The sequence below is a fragment of the Rhamphochromis longiceps genome, linkage group LG11 (assembly GCF_057381845.1).
Source record: "Rhamphochromis longiceps isolate RC_006_pf linkage group LG11, R_longiceps_female_GT1.1, whole genome shotgun sequence".
Lineage (NCBI taxonomy): Eukaryota > Metazoa > Chordata > Actinopteri > Cichliformes > Cichlidae > Rhamphochromis > Rhamphochromis longiceps.
The window spans coordinates 12,556,355-12,572,191 of record NC_140567.1 but is presented as its reverse complement, the minus strand read 5'-3'; the positions used below and the strand labels follow the sequence as shown (position 1 = coordinate 12,572,191).

Here is a 15,837-nt window from a genome sequence, read left to right as displayed (position 1 = left end):
ATTCCATTATTAACATGTTCTCTTGTAAAAAGACCTGTAACATATAATTATTTTAAAAGCCCAGAAGTTAATATTTGGAAGAATAATGTCCATCATTTCTGCTCAATGTGTTTTCTGTGAAATTCTGTCATTTTCAGATGGCAGTACCTCAGACATGTCAGCTTCTGTGATCCAGGCCATCCCGTTCCAAGCCAGAAATTACTACAAGAGTGTGTCTGAGAACAAGGAAATAGCCAAGCTAATCTCTGTACTTAGCACCTCTATCACCTCCAGTAAAAAGGTACATGGCACTTAATTAAGCTATTTTTTTATATGAAACTAATCCAAACTTAGCTGTCTTTTATTAAATCATGCCATACACTTTTTATATTTCTTTATCCCACATTTACAACAGATATTTTCATCTATATTTCTGTATATTTAATGAATATAAATGTCTTTTATTTTTCTATAAGTGCACTTCATTTCATATTCTCCTGTTGATATTAATGTGCAGGAAGTGGTGACCGCTCTACATCACTTTAGCCGTTACCATCACATCTGGAGGAAAGACCGTGAAGAGACCATGAGGAAGTACGTTGAAATGTATGGTTTCTATATAAATCTGCTTATCTGACATCGCACTAGTGCTATTTTTGTTTGTGTTTTGAACAGATTTATCGAGGGGAGTCCCTTGTTATCGGAGTTTGAGAGCCAGATTCTTTTCTATCGAGATCTAGAGCTGGAAGTAAACTCTGAACCAGAGTATATTGCTGTAGGAGCCTTGGCGCTATTCACAGGTCTTATTAAGTTACAAATTTAAAACCGGCATGAATGAGATTTTTGAGATTTTCAGCAAGTTAAATGATGCTCTCTGCATGCTCATATTACTTCCTGCCAGCACCCTTAAAGATGTCCCTCTCTGCTGAAATCAAGAATTGGATGGTGGACTACGGACTTTACTGTAACAGGAAATGTCGCTCAGAGATGGAGCACATTTTTGCTTTTGTAGATGAAGCAGGAAAGAAACTGAATCGACAGATCAAAGACCTGGATGATATTCGTATTGCCATGGCCGCACTGAAGGAGATCAGAGAGCACCAGATATCTATTGATTTTCAAGTTGGGCCCATAGAGGTAAACCACAGCATCACATATTTATCGAAGCTCTTTTTATACACACAAATACACACAGTGGGAAAGAGACATTTTTAGCTGTTTGACTTTATGAGTCTGTACAAGAAGCTCAGAAAGAAATAATTACACATTTGCACATTCTAGTTTTTGTCAGGTGGAAGACTTAGTATCTTATTTTTCCTCACAGGAGTCCTATGCCATGCTCCATAAGTATGAACTGTCAGTGGCTAAAGAGGAGGCTGAAAAAGTGGATACTCTGCGCTACACTTGGGAAAAGCTCTTGTCCCGGAGCACAGAGGTGCAGAACGAGCTGGTCGCCTTGCAGCCAAACTTCAGAGAAGAACTGGTCAGCAATGTGGAGACCTTTCTGGAAGACTGCCAACACTTTTATCAAGATTATGAAAAGGTAAAGTATCTATGGCTGTTTGCTCTGTTTCAATTAAACTTTTTATTTTAATTCAACAAATAAATGCTCAGTTAATTACAGTTAAGGTTAGTTTTAATAATAGCTACTAAAATGACACTTTTCCCTCTCTGTTTAAGGATGGTCCCATGGTTGTGGGACTTGCACCCCAAGATGCCAGTGACCGGCTGATCATGTTCCAGGTTGGTTAGTGATTAATTATTTTGTCTCTCTGTCAGTTAGTAAATATTTAGATCCTGCATTGACCTGATGCCTCAGAAAAGTAGTTACTTGAAACTGATGTTAAAAGAGCTATTATATTTTTATTATTATTATTACTATTATTATACTATTACAGTTTCTATTTCATGGTTAGCAAAAGACAGATTTTTTATTCTGTATAAATTATACTCAGATAATTGCAAATGTTTTACCTCAAATGTGTAATGTTTTAAAGTCCATCAGAGCGTAAGCTGTACCTAATCGTAGCTCTTCTCCTCTTCAGAATCGATTTGACAACCTGTTCAGGAAGTACATCACTTACACGGGAGGCGAAGAGCTCTTTGGACTTCCTGTTACCCAGCATCCTCAGCTATTGGAGATTAGGAAGCAACTGGCTCTGCTGCAGAAGTTGTACGGCCTTTACAACAATGTCATCGATACAGTTAATGGCTACTATGATATCCTCTGGGCTGACATCTGCATCGAGAAGATTAATAATGAGCTGCTCGACTTTCAGACGAGGTTTGGCAATTTATTTGTTTGTTTTTTATTCAAGCAACTGTTGAACTCTTTTAACTGTAGATGTAGTAACATGAGCTTAAAATATGTTAATGAAGAAGGAGACGTTTTCAGGAAAGAAGCTGAACTGGAAACAAACAAAACTGACTATGTGAGAAAATAACCTTCTCATACTGTGTAATCAAGCCCTCTCATTACTGCAGGAATTGGTGACATCACAAAGAGAAAAAAAAAAGCAGAATTAAATTAAATGATTTTCATTAGTCCATCCATAAACATCACTCTTATTTTCAGGCATTAAAGAAACTGCTTCCTCTCACTTGCTACAATATGGAAACTTGTTTCGAGATGTTATAATTTCGAAATACTAACCCAAAAGTTTTACATAACAACAAAAAAAGTTTTTTTTTTTCCAGTGGCAGAAACAAAGCTTCCTGTTCTTCATCAACACTGCATTAATATTTCAGTCTCACAATGCAAAGCTAATCTTTGCCCTTTATGTGGTCACATTTGTCCAGCATGTGTCAAATGGACACTGAAGGGGAAAGAGGCTAATAGGCTACAGGCTAGTTTATTTTACCTAAAGAAATTAAGAACAAGTTTTAATATAGCTGGAAGGGATTACTTGACAATGAAAATCTAGATAAACATTAGAAGCAGTCAGAAGGAAAATATAGAGCTATAGTCAGAGCTGAAGAAGAGAGGATATTTGTTTCCTCTGGCAGAAATGTCAGCTATCTGTTGTGGAGGTGTTGATTTGGTTGAGTGAAGCTATGAACAGACACTGATGCATGAACTTTTGCTCTGTGCTAGTAAGGAAGGATACTCAACAAGTTGTCCAATCCAATGACTCTTGTAGCGTTAATACCAAACTTGAAGTGTGTTGTAATACTTTTCCTTTAACAAACAAAATGTCAACTATACATCTAATCTAGTTCATGTCAACTTTACTTGACTTCAGCAGAGCTAAAGTGTAGTTTAGAAAGAAGACAATAAATATGAGTTTGACTGTCACGTCCTGTGAACTACCAGGTGTCGAAAACTGCCTCGTGCTCTGAAAGAGTGGCAGGCCTTTCAGGATCTGAAGAAAACGATTGATGAATTCAGTGAGTGCTGCCCCCTGCTGGAACTCATGACTAACAAAGCAATGATGGCCCGGCACTGGAAGAGGATAACGGAGGTTAGTGAAACATGGCCACTGGTGTAGCACTGCAACTCAATGTTATTGACTGAAATCAAGTCATCACCAGAACCTAATGATAATGATAATAGCTGTAATTTGTCCTGTTTTGTATCCAGGTGACTGGCCATACCTTTGAGGTGGAAACTGATACATTCAAGCTGCGTAACATAATGGAGGCTCCTCTACTCAAGTATAAAGAAGAGATTGAGGTACAAACGAATCATTAGCTGCTAATTCAAGGTGTTTTCTTTTTTATTTGATATAATAAATTCCAAATAAAATACAAGTTTGGAAAATTGTTTGGAGGAAATGAAAACATTTAAAAAGTTTAAAGAGTAATATATTGAATTAACTGATAGGTGGTCCTGTTCAGTGCAAACACCAATCCTGTTTTTTCAGTGCATATGCATCTGTTTGCCATCAGCATTTTTATTGCTAACATTTAAAAACATTTGGGGGGCGGGATTCTTGTGCAGGATATCTGCATCAGTGCTGTGAAAGAGCGTGATATTGAACAAAAGCTGAAGCAAGTGATCGCTGAGTGGGACAACAAGACTTTTACATTTGCCAGTTTTAAGACCCGTGGGGAGTTGCTGCTGAGAGGAGACAGCACATCAGAGATCATTGCCAGCATGGAGGATAGCCTAATGATCTTGGGATCCCTTATGAGCAACCGGTACGGCAGTGTTGAGTGTCATTATCATTAGTGTCGGTAGTGATGATCTTCTTCCACAGCTGTGGGAAATCTAGACATTAGACGAGCCACACACAGGTGTGCGTCCCTAAGTAAGGCGAACGTGAAGATTTACCTTCTTTTTCAGGTACAACACCCCATTTAAAGCCCAGATTCAGAAGTGGGTTCAGAATCTCTCCAACACCACTGATATTATCGAGCACTGGATGACTGTCCAGAACCTGTGGATCTATCTGGAGGCTGTGTTTGTGGGTGGAGATATCGCCAAACAGTTGCCTAAGGTGAACAACATTTCAGGATGTGATTCATATTGGTTATCAGGCTTAAACATGGACTCCAAATGCAGTTTAAAAGGCAATTTCAGTTTAAAAGGCAAACAAGTGAACTGAACTGAAATTACTCATTTGCAGTTACACAATTTACAAAAAAAAATTCTATCTTTACATCATTATCAGATTTCTGGACAATATTCTGGGTGTTTAGGTGCAGTAGTGCATTAATGTGCCAGGCGTTGAGTTTCTTTTATTTTCATTTTCAAAAATTATATTTCACAGTCTCTTGAGCAAAATAAATCACTGGTCCAGGCAATGTTTTCAGGCCACAGTGTTTTGACATTTAAAAGAAGGAGAAATAATAGTGAAATGTTGCCTTTGTAAGATTGTTTTACGAGCTTACTTCTAAAATCGGCGCCAAACAGCGTCCAAGCATTTAAAAGAAACAACTAAATACAAAATAAAATAATAAAACAGTCAAACAGTGATCATGAGATAATTGACTAACTCAATCTTTTTAGGAAGCAAAGCGTTTCTCTAACATTGATAAGTCATGGGTGAAGATCATGATGCGAGCCCATGAAATGCCCAATGTGGTACAGTCATGCGTGGGGGATGAGACCATGGGACAGCTGCTTCCACATCTCCTCGAACAGCTGGAGATCTGTCAGAAGTCTCTAACAGGGTGAGTAGAAAAAACTTAAAACACCACCATGGCCCTTATTTTTAGGTTCTAATGAACTTAACCACCAAAAGAAAGGTAGAAGATTTTAAACGATAATCAGTAGTGAGGGTAAGTGAAGTGACTGATTTCCTTTTTTATGCTGTACAGTTAACTATCTGGTTTATTGTATTGTCTGTCAGATGATACTTTGTATTGATTTTTTTTAAATTATGTGGTCAAACAGTTATCTGGAGAAGAAGCGTCTGCTGTTTCCTCGTTTCTTCTTTGTCTCTGATCCTGCCCTGCTGGAGATCCTGGGCCAGGCCTCTGACTCCCACACCATCCAGGCCCACCTTCTCAATGTCTTTGACAATATCAAGTGTGTCCAGTTTCATGAAAAGGTGGATTATGTTCTTTTTTTGTTGTTTATCTTAAACACTTAACCTTCTGAAAAATATGTGATTGTAACATGAAAGTAATAAAATATAATAGCTGCTTTAATGTCAAATTGAATGAACTAATCAGAGTAATGTAGAATTTGAAAAATATACTTTTTATAAGAAAAATAACTTCATCATTGTAGTTATAATAATCGATCTAATCAGTGTTGCCTTTCACAGATATATGACCGCATTCTGGCCGTGTCATCACGCGAGGGAGAGACTGTGGAGCTGGATCGTCCCGTCACAGCTGAAGGGAACGTGGAGGTGTGGCTCAATGCTCTGCTGAAAGAATCCCAGAGGTCTTTGCACCTTGTGATCAGACAAGCTGCTCTGGCTATCCAGGACTCTGGCTTCCAGCTAATTGACTTCCTCAACTCCTTCCCATCTCAAGTAAGTCATTGTCCAAATCCAGGAACTAATCCGCAAACGTTTTAAAACATTGATTCGACCACAACTGGCTATCCTTGTGGAGCAAGGACGGCGCTGCTCAAAAACAGAAACCTGTGTAGCCTAAAGAGGCAATCTACTATGAACATTGTAATAAACTCCAAAATAAATTCTAAAGAAAGTTGGGATGCTCCAAAATGTAAGTTAAAATAGGATGCAATGATTCGCAAGTCTTATAAACCCATATAAGAAATCTAGCAAATGTTTAAAACTGAGAAAACTATTTTGAGATAAAATATTGGCTCATTTTGAATTTAATGACTACAACGACAGCCAACAAGAGTCTGGATAAATTAGTGGTAGTAAAAAAAACAGCTGGAACATTTTGCAACTAATTAGGATATCTGGCAACAGCTCAGTAATATGAGTGGATATAAATAGAGCATGTTAGATGAAAGAATTGGGCTGAGTTTCACTAATCTGCAAAAAACTAAAATTGTAGAACAATTACAGAATGATGTTCTTTAGTGTAAAATTGCAAATATGAATTTCCCGTCATCTACGTTACGTGATATCAAAAGATTTCAAGTATCTGGAGAAATCTCTGTGTGCAAGGCTGAAAATCAATATTGGATGCCTGCGAGCTTCAGACCCTCAGGCAGCACTGCATTACAAACAGACCTGATTCTGTCATGGAAATCACTGCATGGGCTCAGGAACACCTCCAGAAAATCAATGTGTGGGAGCACAGTTTGCTGTACAGGCTAAAGCTCTATGCTGCAAAGAAAAAGCCATGTGTGAACATGATCCAGAATCACCGTTATATTCTCTGGACCAGAGGTCATTTAACACTGACTGAGCCAATGTGGAAAACTTTTTATACAACATGGAGACCACATCCTCACGCAATCTGTCTTTTTCTGCTCTCTCTCATGGTATGGGGGTGCATTAGTGCCTATGAAACTGGCAGCTTCCACATCTGGATAGATACCACCATTGCTGAAAAGTATCTAAATGTTTTAGAGCAAAATATGCTCCAATCCAGTCATGTCCCTGTCTTTTTCAGGGAACAACCTGCATATTTCAGCTAAATCGCATACTTTGTAGAAGGATACTCTGGGTTTTTAACTGCCTTTCATCAGTCCAGACTGTTCACCACCTGGAAACATCCTGTGTCAGAATAGAACTGGGCAATATTCCTTACCCACGTACAGTTGCTGGTCTCCCCAGTTCCCAGATGTTTACTGACTGTTGTTAAAAGTGAACAAGTATTTTTTTTCTTAAAAGGGTGTGTTTTCTATAAGTATTTGTTATTGTTTCTATGTTCTGTTGTGACTAAAATATGGGTTATTGAGATTTGCAAATCATTGCGTTCTGTTTTTATTTATATTGTACTCAGCATCCCAACTTTTGGGAATTGGGGCTGTTATTTTCTCTGTAAATCTTGGGGTGTGGTACTAAACTGCTATAGTATTCCTTCATCAAAACAATAGTTAGATTTCTAAGGTCATCGGTACATTTGACCATTTTGATGTGTTTTGTTTTTTGCACATTAATGTAGGTGGGGTTACTGGGTATTCAGATGATTTGGACAAGGGACTCAGAAGAAGCTCTGACCAATGCCCGATACGATCGTCGCATCATGTCCAAAACCAACCAGTTCTTCCTGGATCTCCTTAACACCCTGATTGACATGACCACAAGAGACTTGGAGGCTGTGGAGAGGACCAAGTATGAGACCCTCATCACTATTCATGTCCACCAGAGGGACATATTTGATGAACTGGTGAGTATGTTGATCATTCGGTGAAAAGAGGCCAGAGACATCCGAGCTGGGATCAGTTAGACTGACGCTGAACTGTGCACATGAACGCTTTGCAATTTCTGTTCAAGATTAGAATCTCCGGCTCAAAATAGCAACCACTCTGTAAACTGTGTTTGATATTCAGACTCCCAAGGGCTGCCATGTCAGAATACAAAATGTTGTTTACTGCAGCGAGTAAATTCTGTCGAAAGTAGTCAGAGGGGTTTTAATGGCAGTCAAGTAATATTTAAAGTCACGACTGTGTTTGAATCTCCACTTAAGGCAGAATAAGCATGTTGCTGAACCCCAAGGTTAATAGAAGCAGTTTGAAGAAACTTTATTTGGATGTGTTTTTTCAGTTCTTTCTAAAATCATTTGTATTTATTTAGCTCATACCATTAATTTGTCCTGCTCATGTTCCTTTGTCCTGTTTGTTTCTAAACACATTTTTGCCTCACCTTATTTCCTCTCCAATAATATATCACACTGCTACTTTTCTACCCCCACTGTATTTTTTCTCACACATATTCTGCTTTTTATCTCTTCTATTCATTACTATTCTAATTCATTTTGTACTTTTTCCCATTTGCATCATTTTAACTTGCTGGACTTTTCTCTTCCCTCCTTTTCACTCTCCCCTATCCTTTACCTTCCTTTCTTCCCATTTCACTTCATGACCTCTTCGTTCATCCTCCACTTTCTTGCTTCTCTTCTCTTTCCACCCTTTTAATGTTACCCTCCTGTCACCGAAATCCCTCCTCACACATCCCGCCCTTCCACCTTTCTTCCCCTCTTTTATCTGGCTTTCATCTCTCTTTTCAAATAATCTTCTGAGTGGTGCCCTTCAATTTCTTATTCTTCACATGCCATCTCCCTTCTCCCTTCACTTCTGTTTCCATCCCCTTGTCTCCTTCTGCCCTCTCTTTCCCTCTTTCCCTGTCTCTTATCGCTACCCTTTCTCCACCTAGTGCCGGTTGCATGTCAAAAGCTCCAGTGACTTTGAATGGCTGAAGCAGTGCCGTTTCTACTTCAATGAGGACTCAGACAAGATGATCATCAACATTACAGATGTGGGCTTTGTCTACCAGAATGAATTCTTGGGGTGTACCGAAAGGCTTGTCATTACACCTTTGACGGACAGGTAAAGCAGACATACGTCAGTAAAATGTATCATAATGGCAAAAGTCATATGCACACACACTAATAAGAAAATAAAGGAAAAAAACAGCAGTATAACTTTTCTTTTTTGCAGTTTAAACAAAGACAGTGTAACCTTGGAGTGACTGTACAGAAAACGTGACCCTGCCTTTGTAACTAAGTCAGAAATGCATGCTGCATCATGCATCAGTTATTTTAGGAACCCACTCTAGATTTATGCTGAAAACTTGACCGTGATTGTTCATTGTAATGTCAAGTTTCATGAAATGGATTAAACTTTCTGTGGTTGACTAATGACTGGATTTGTAAAGCAAAGAAAAAAAGACAACTCGGGGACTGTGAGGATGAGAAATTAGAAAGCAGGATGAAGCAGGATGAAGCAGTCTTACACAGCGATCATCACATCTGTAACTAACAGGCGATATGAATGACAGAAAGAAAAGGAAAGAGGATCAGACAGAGTGAGGGAGACAGCAGTCCAACAACAAGAAGTGTCTTAGTAACAGACACAGAGGGTAAAATATGAGAAGAGACAAGGAGGGAAAAAAAGATGAGGAGAGACAAGGAGGAGATGTGAGAGGACAGCACTAGGGAGGGAGTTACCATCTAACATCAGACAGCAGCTCTCCAAAAAAGTGGCATGCTGGCCTTATGGCTAGAGGCGCCAAGACAGCTCTGCTTTTCCATCATTTTCTCATGCTGTCTTTCTTCTTTGTTTTGCTTGCTATCATTGTCCTACCTCCTCGCTGCCACCACATCACGTTAAAAAAGGGAAAGGTGCAAGTGGTCCTAAATTGTGGCAAAAAAGATGCTGGGATGAAAAAAGTAAATCTGGTTACGGAGTGGTCAGAATTAATCTGTATCTGCTGAAGGAGAGAAAATATGTCAGTATCCCAGCTTTACCATGATTTTTACCCCGAGGTCAGTCATTGTAATGAAGATGGAGACCAGTGACCAGAGGGCTAGGTCCTGTTGTCAGTCATCCTGATTGCTGATGTGTCCTTGAGCAAATCGCTGAATCCCCATCAGCTTCAGGGGCAGGGTTCTAAAGCTTAATCCTTGAACCTTGTGGAGAATGAGATCACGTTCATTTGTGGTCATTTTGAGTATGGATATTATTAGCTTATGAATTTATGAAATGATTCATGATTTATGAAATTAGATTGTTATTATGTTTGTGTGTCTACAATTGGACAGGTGTTACATCACTTTAGCCCAAGCTCTTGGTATGAGTATGGGTGGAGCACCTGCTGGTCCAGCTGGAACAGGTATGAAAATTAGTCACACAGTATCTATCTATTTTTTGGAAATTACATTGAATCAAAAAGAAAATGCAACATTTTATAGGAATGAAAACCTAGAACTGGTATTCAAAACTTATGATTTCGGAATGGGACAGACATGTTAAAAAGCTGTTCCAAGGTTTGCCAAGTGTTAAAGTAATTGAATTTAACCATTTTAAATATAGATAATTTACCCTTCTAGACTCTATACAACTCAGGTCATTTAAATGAAGAATCAAACAACACAGCTATCTCAGTCGGGAACGGCTTCATTACAGAGTTAGCTTTGATAGTTTCTATTATGAGATCATTTGTTGTCAGGTTTTCTATCAGCATACAAATGGTTGCATTTCAGTTTAGGCTGTGAAAATGTTGCCTTTTGTTATCAGGAAAGACCGAGACCATAAAAGACATGGGTCGCTGTTTGGGAAAGTACGTTGTGGTCTTCAACTGCTCTGACCAGATGGACTTCAGAGGCTTGGGGAGAATATTTAAAGGTGAGAATCACTAAGTAAAGTCATGCTATAAGTGTCATGATAGACTGTGTGGCAAGCAGGAAGTACGTACCAATTGCAGAACTCATGAGACAGAATCAACTTAAAGAGGCAGCGTTTATTGCTGGGAGGCTTTACATAAAGATTAAACTTCACAAAAAACAAACCAAAACCCCAAACTAGAAAACTCGAAACTAAACTGGACACTTGAGTCTAAAAACTAAGAAGCACAAACTAGGAAAACAAACCAGGACTGGGAACTAGAATTTCCTCAGGAATTCGGAGGGGAAAAAACAGACAGCATGGTGAGGGTACGACATGACACAGAGCAAGGAAAACACAGGACTGGAGCAATCAGGGAACGGGAGACAGGAGGGAAACACAGCTCGGGGAGAAATCAGAGCTAACGAGACAAGGTGAAGCAAAACCAGACACACTGGAAGCACAACAGGCACAGAGACACAGACTTGACACTGAACATAGGGACACGGGAACAAGAACTAGAAATCACAGAGCAACAAACTAGAGAGCTAGAAATACTGAGACAGAAACCAAAACACTAACAGTGATAACCATGATGAACTCAAAGATCAAAAACACAACAAAACTCAAAACACTGGGTCACCGACCCAGGACCGTGACAATAAATATATACCCAGAAAGAAGTTTAAGGGTTTGAGTTATCAGGTTATAGACCTGTGGGGGTTTTTTTTTTTGCTAATAAATCATAACAATACAGATAAAAAAAAACAACAATCACACAATATGTAATGTCAGATATCTTATTTGTTTGCAGCGGACGGACCATAGCTCTGTGTTTATGTGATTTACCAGGTCTGGCTCAGTCTGGTTCGTGGGGCTGTTTTGACGAGTTCAACCGCATCGACCTCCCAGTTCTTTCTGTGGCAGCCCAGCAGATCGCGATAGTTCTCACCTGCAAGAAGGAACGTCGCAAAAATTTTGTCTTCACAGATGGAGACAATGTGGACATGAACCCAGAGTTTGGCATCTTCCTTACCATGGTTAGTGATGGAAGTAGAACAAGACTGCTAATATCTATTTGACTGGTAAGAGGAAATATCTAAAGGAGGCAGTTCTTAACATCAGTAAATGACACCTTAGTTAACAGAATGAATATTGAAGTGTATGAACTGTATCTGTTTCAGATGGTGCCTGGACATGCTGTGCATGCATGGACATCAATATTTACTCTTGGCTGTTAGATTTATCGCATAATGATTCCTTTTTTTTTAAAGCAAAATTTTTAATCTTGAAAACTGAAATGAATCACAAATAACACTAAATTGAACTCTAACATGTAATATTTTATAAGTCAGTTTTTGAATTAAACTTTGGGCTCTGCCTGCTATTTCATGTGATTTATTTCTTAGAGTAATAGTTAAATCGCTTTATCTCCTTGCCTCATTTGCTGTCCTGAGGCAAGTCATTAAACATAACAGTGGAATAATTCCTCCCTGTGGCGAGAGGGGTCAGAGATCATTTTCCTCTTTTTTATTCTGTGTGTGTGTGTGTGTGTGTGTGTGTGTGTGTGTGTGTGTGTGTGTGTGTGTGTGTGTGTGTGTGTGTGTGTACATTAGTATAGACAAGCTTTGTGAAACAGGCTGTGTCTGTAGGCTGTGTCTGCTGAAGTTGAAGGATAGCGTTTGTGATGAAGATGAACTACATTCCAGTATAAACTTCATCCATTTAGTTTCATTGTTGTTGCATTCTAGTCTGTCATCTAAATCAGCGGTCTCCAACCTTTTTTGCGCCACGGACCGGTTTATGCCCAACAATATTTTCACGGACCGGCCTTTAAGGTGTCGCGGAAAAATACAACAAAATAAAACTAGTACCGCTACTGAAAAATAGAAGAGTTATTCATAACACACGTGAAAAGACCCAGGAAAACTGAGTTAACGATAAAAACGATGACAAAATAACACAGAAAACCGATAAAAACCCTGAAAACCATACATTTCACACCTGAGCCTCAACTCTCGCGGCCCGGTACCAAACGACTCATGGACCGGTACCGGTCCGAGGCCCGGGGGTTGGGGACCACTGATCTAAATTTCTAATGCAGTAGAATGGGCAATGTAGCATTTACTCCTAATTATCATTAAATGTTTTATTTCTGTTTTACTCCATTAATATCTTTTTTTTGGTTATTCTCCATGTAATCAGAATCCAGGTTATGCAGGTCGTCAGGAGCTTCCTGAAAACCTGAAGATCAACTTCCGCTCCGTGGCCATGATGGTTCCAGACCGTCAAATCATTATTAGGGTAAAACTGGCCAGTTGTGGGTTTATCGACAACATGGAGCTTGCACGCAAATTCTTCACGCTTTACAAGCTGTGCGAGGAGCAACTGTCCAAGCAGGTATAAAAATTGAAGATCTTCCTTTTAACCTTGCAGTAACAAGTGGAAAGTGGTAGAACTTGCACTGAGTGTGGGAGCATAAACAAGCTGCAGCTAAAAATGCATAAAAAGTCTTACTGACACACAGGCTGCTGAAAATAGAGTGTGATGCTTGTAGGAATGGGGTCAGAAAAGGAGTTAGTTTGGAGGAGGTATCATTGTCACATGACTTAACAACAAGGTTGCACGGGTTTCCATTAATGTAAATGAAACTAAAATGATATTTATGAATGTTCAGGTTCACTATGATTTTGGCCTGCGCAACATTCTGTCAGTTCTGCGAACTCTGGGAGCAGCCAAGCGAGCCAACCCCAGTGATACAGAGTCTACCATTGTCATGAGGGTTCTAAGGGACATGAACCTTTCAAAACTGGTAAGTCTACAATGTACACAATAGGGCATCAAAAAGATAACCATGCTGATATTTCATGTTTTCACTGGGTTTTGCAAATTTGTGTGCACATGTGTTTAGATCGATGAGGATGAGCCACTTTTTCTGAGCTTGATTGAAGACCTCTTCCCGGGCATCCAACTTGACAAAGCGGGCTACCCTGAACTAGAAGCTGCCATTGACAAACAGGTAGGAGAGTTTGGAGAATGGATTTATCTGTTATTGACGAGGAGAGTGAAAATCCACAGTAACACCAAGTTTGCAAGATGGGGGGAACAGGAAGGGGAAACAATGGAAAGAGGCAGAAAGAGAAATGCGAAGGCTGAGTAAGACGGTCCAAAAGCCTAATGGAGAGTGAGGCCGCCGTATTTGTCATGTCAGACCTCAGGACAGGACATCGAGAAGGATACAAATAGTGGCATTTATTATTTGTAAAGGACCTAACCCGAGGACTTGTGAAAAACAGTGCAGGAAGGGAGAGATGCAATTAAAAGTTGGAACTTTTAGATTTTATGCTGTTTTGTTGCTGATCAGTTAAGCAAGTGCATTTGATAGTATTAGTTTAGTTTTTCATATATTGCTTCTGCATTTTGGCTTCATTTTTTTAATTTAAAAAAAAAAGATGTTTTGATGTGTGAAACCTTAAAATTGACTGAAGGTGTGCTTTCTTTTTACCACGACTGTATACTAAGTTATTATACTTGTAAATACAGTAAAAGCATTATTGTTACAAAAATAGCTGGAATTGTAACTACTTTGTTTCTTCAGGTGGAGGATGCAGGCCTAATCAACCATCCTCCTTGGAAGCTAAAGGTCATCCAGCTGTACGAGACTCAAAGAGTCCGACATGGCATGATGGCCCTGGGGCCCAGTGGGGCTGGAAAGACAACTTGTATACACACGCTTATGAAAGCTATGACAGGTAGGATTTAGTGTATTTTGTCGCATGTGAGCTTAAAGAAAAAGACACCAACTTGTGGTAAGCTTGTTTTGAATCTATTGTACTGTAGACACGAATATGTGAACAGAATAACCGAAGAAATATACTCATACTGGGACGAGATATCTATTTAATTTATGGGGTATCTTATTAAATCTACATATTTTTAGGGTAATATTGTTACTTTTGTGACCTTGTCATGTGTTTAATATAATTATTGCTCCATTAAAGTATTATATTATCCATTATATTAACTTTAGGAAAACAGAACATGTTTCTGCTAATATCTAATTTTCTTCCAGAATGTGGTCATTCTCACAGAGAGATGCGCATGAACCCCAAAGCCATTACTGCACCTCAGATGTTTGGCAGACTAGATGTGGCCACAAATGACTGGACTGATGGCATCTTCTCTACACTGTGGAGGAAAACACTGAGAGCAAAGAAAGGTCCAAAAAGTTTCTTATTGTGCACATATGTCACACTTGGGTATTAATAAAGCAAAAAATCATTGGTAAACATTGTTTTCCATGAGAACTTTGACAAACCAGTTCAAGTAGGTTATTGCAATTAAGTATTAATACGTTGGGACAACGTTGGAAGGTTCAAAGGAAACAAAGCTCTGTTTAATCTTCCTATTTAGTTCTAAGCTTACACGGATAATTAAAAATGTCTGCGGGCAATTGCGTATGCATTCCATGTTTGCTTTTATGCGTCTAAGTACACATCTCATCTATTAATTACTTGTTCTGATGGTGTTTTGCATCTCTATGAGTGGGGTGTTCTCTGCGTATTTGCATTATTTTCCTGCTGCTACTTCCTGTTCATTTGCAGAGCTTGCTACTTTGGACAGAGTGAATTCCAGTGTAGAAAAGTAGATGTGGCAATGTGACAGGGCAGCAGCTCCTGGGTCAAGTAGATATTCCTCAAAGAAAAGAAGTACTTTGTGAAAACAGCTGTGTGCTGTCCACGCTCATTGTGTTTTAACTGATGCAGAAACAGCCTTGTGTGTATCATCTGGTAACTTCTGTGTAAAACACGTGCTCATGTAGTAGTCATATTCAAAGGAACTGATTTCTCAGCATTTAGAGTGTAAACCACATTCAAACAGCAGCTTTATCGTGCGATATTGCCTGAACGTCAGACAACGTCAGCCTTTTGCTTGTTTCAGACGCAATTTGTCTTTTGTGTTTCTGTTTTTGGATGTTTTCCAACTGGGAGGAGAGCGAGGAGAAACGGATTTCTTTGTTCATATTTAAAATTCCACAAAATAAATGACTCAGTTGTTGTTTTTCTTGCAAACTGATAGCTCATGATTGCTGGTTAGCCAAGAAAACATTTTGAACTCTTTTGTCTGCACTAAATTCATATTCAGAAATGTAGCTCATTTTTGCTTGAGGGTGACAGCACAAGGTCTTCATACCACCTCATTTTCGTAATCAT

At 39.1% G+C, this 15,837-nt stretch overlaps 1 protein-coding gene across 2 annotated transcripts in view; it reads left to right on the top strand.

Annotated features, from left to right (window-relative positions):
* The window catches only part of dnah5 (dynein, axonemal, heavy chain 5), a 131,979-nt gene that overhangs the window by 21,156 nt on the left and 94,986 nt on the right, over nucleotides 1-15,837 (top strand). For both annotated transcript variants that reach the window (XM_085422332.1, XM_085422331.1), the window contains 24 exons: nucleotides 138-280; nucleotides 497-573; nucleotides 655-779; nucleotides 881-1,116; nucleotides 1,304-1,522; nucleotides 1,660-1,722; nucleotides 2,025-2,263; nucleotides 3,293-3,440; nucleotides 3,560-3,652; nucleotides 3,920-4,119; nucleotides 4,265-4,418; nucleotides 4,931-5,094; nucleotides 5,318-5,474; nucleotides 5,694-5,906; nucleotides 7,465-7,689; nucleotides 8,676-8,848; nucleotides 10,063-10,133; nucleotides 10,538-10,645; nucleotides 11,477-11,664; nucleotides 12,830-13,024; nucleotides 13,302-13,436; nucleotides 13,536-13,643; nucleotides 14,223-14,376; nucleotides 14,697-14,843. In XM_085422332.1, the coding sequence (XP_085278458.1) occupies nucleotides 138-280; nucleotides 497-573; nucleotides 655-779; nucleotides 881-1,116; nucleotides 1,304-1,522; nucleotides 1,660-1,722; nucleotides 2,025-2,263; nucleotides 3,293-3,440; nucleotides 3,560-3,652; nucleotides 3,920-4,119; nucleotides 4,265-4,418; nucleotides 4,931-5,094; nucleotides 5,318-5,474; nucleotides 5,694-5,906; nucleotides 7,465-7,689; nucleotides 8,676-8,848; nucleotides 10,063-10,133; nucleotides 10,538-10,645; nucleotides 11,477-11,664; nucleotides 12,830-13,024; nucleotides 13,302-13,436; nucleotides 13,536-13,643; nucleotides 14,223-14,376; nucleotides 14,697-14,843 (3,735 nt within the window). The remainder of the gene's footprint in view (nucleotides 1-137; nucleotides 281-496; nucleotides 574-654; nucleotides 780-880; nucleotides 1,117-1,303; nucleotides 1,523-1,659; nucleotides 1,723-2,024; nucleotides 2,264-3,292; nucleotides 3,441-3,559; nucleotides 3,653-3,919; nucleotides 4,120-4,264; nucleotides 4,419-4,930; nucleotides 5,095-5,317; nucleotides 5,475-5,693; nucleotides 5,907-7,464; nucleotides 7,690-8,675; nucleotides 8,849-10,062; nucleotides 10,134-10,537; nucleotides 10,646-11,476; nucleotides 11,665-12,829; nucleotides 13,025-13,301; nucleotides 13,437-13,535; nucleotides 13,644-14,222; nucleotides 14,377-14,696; nucleotides 14,844-15,837) is intronic.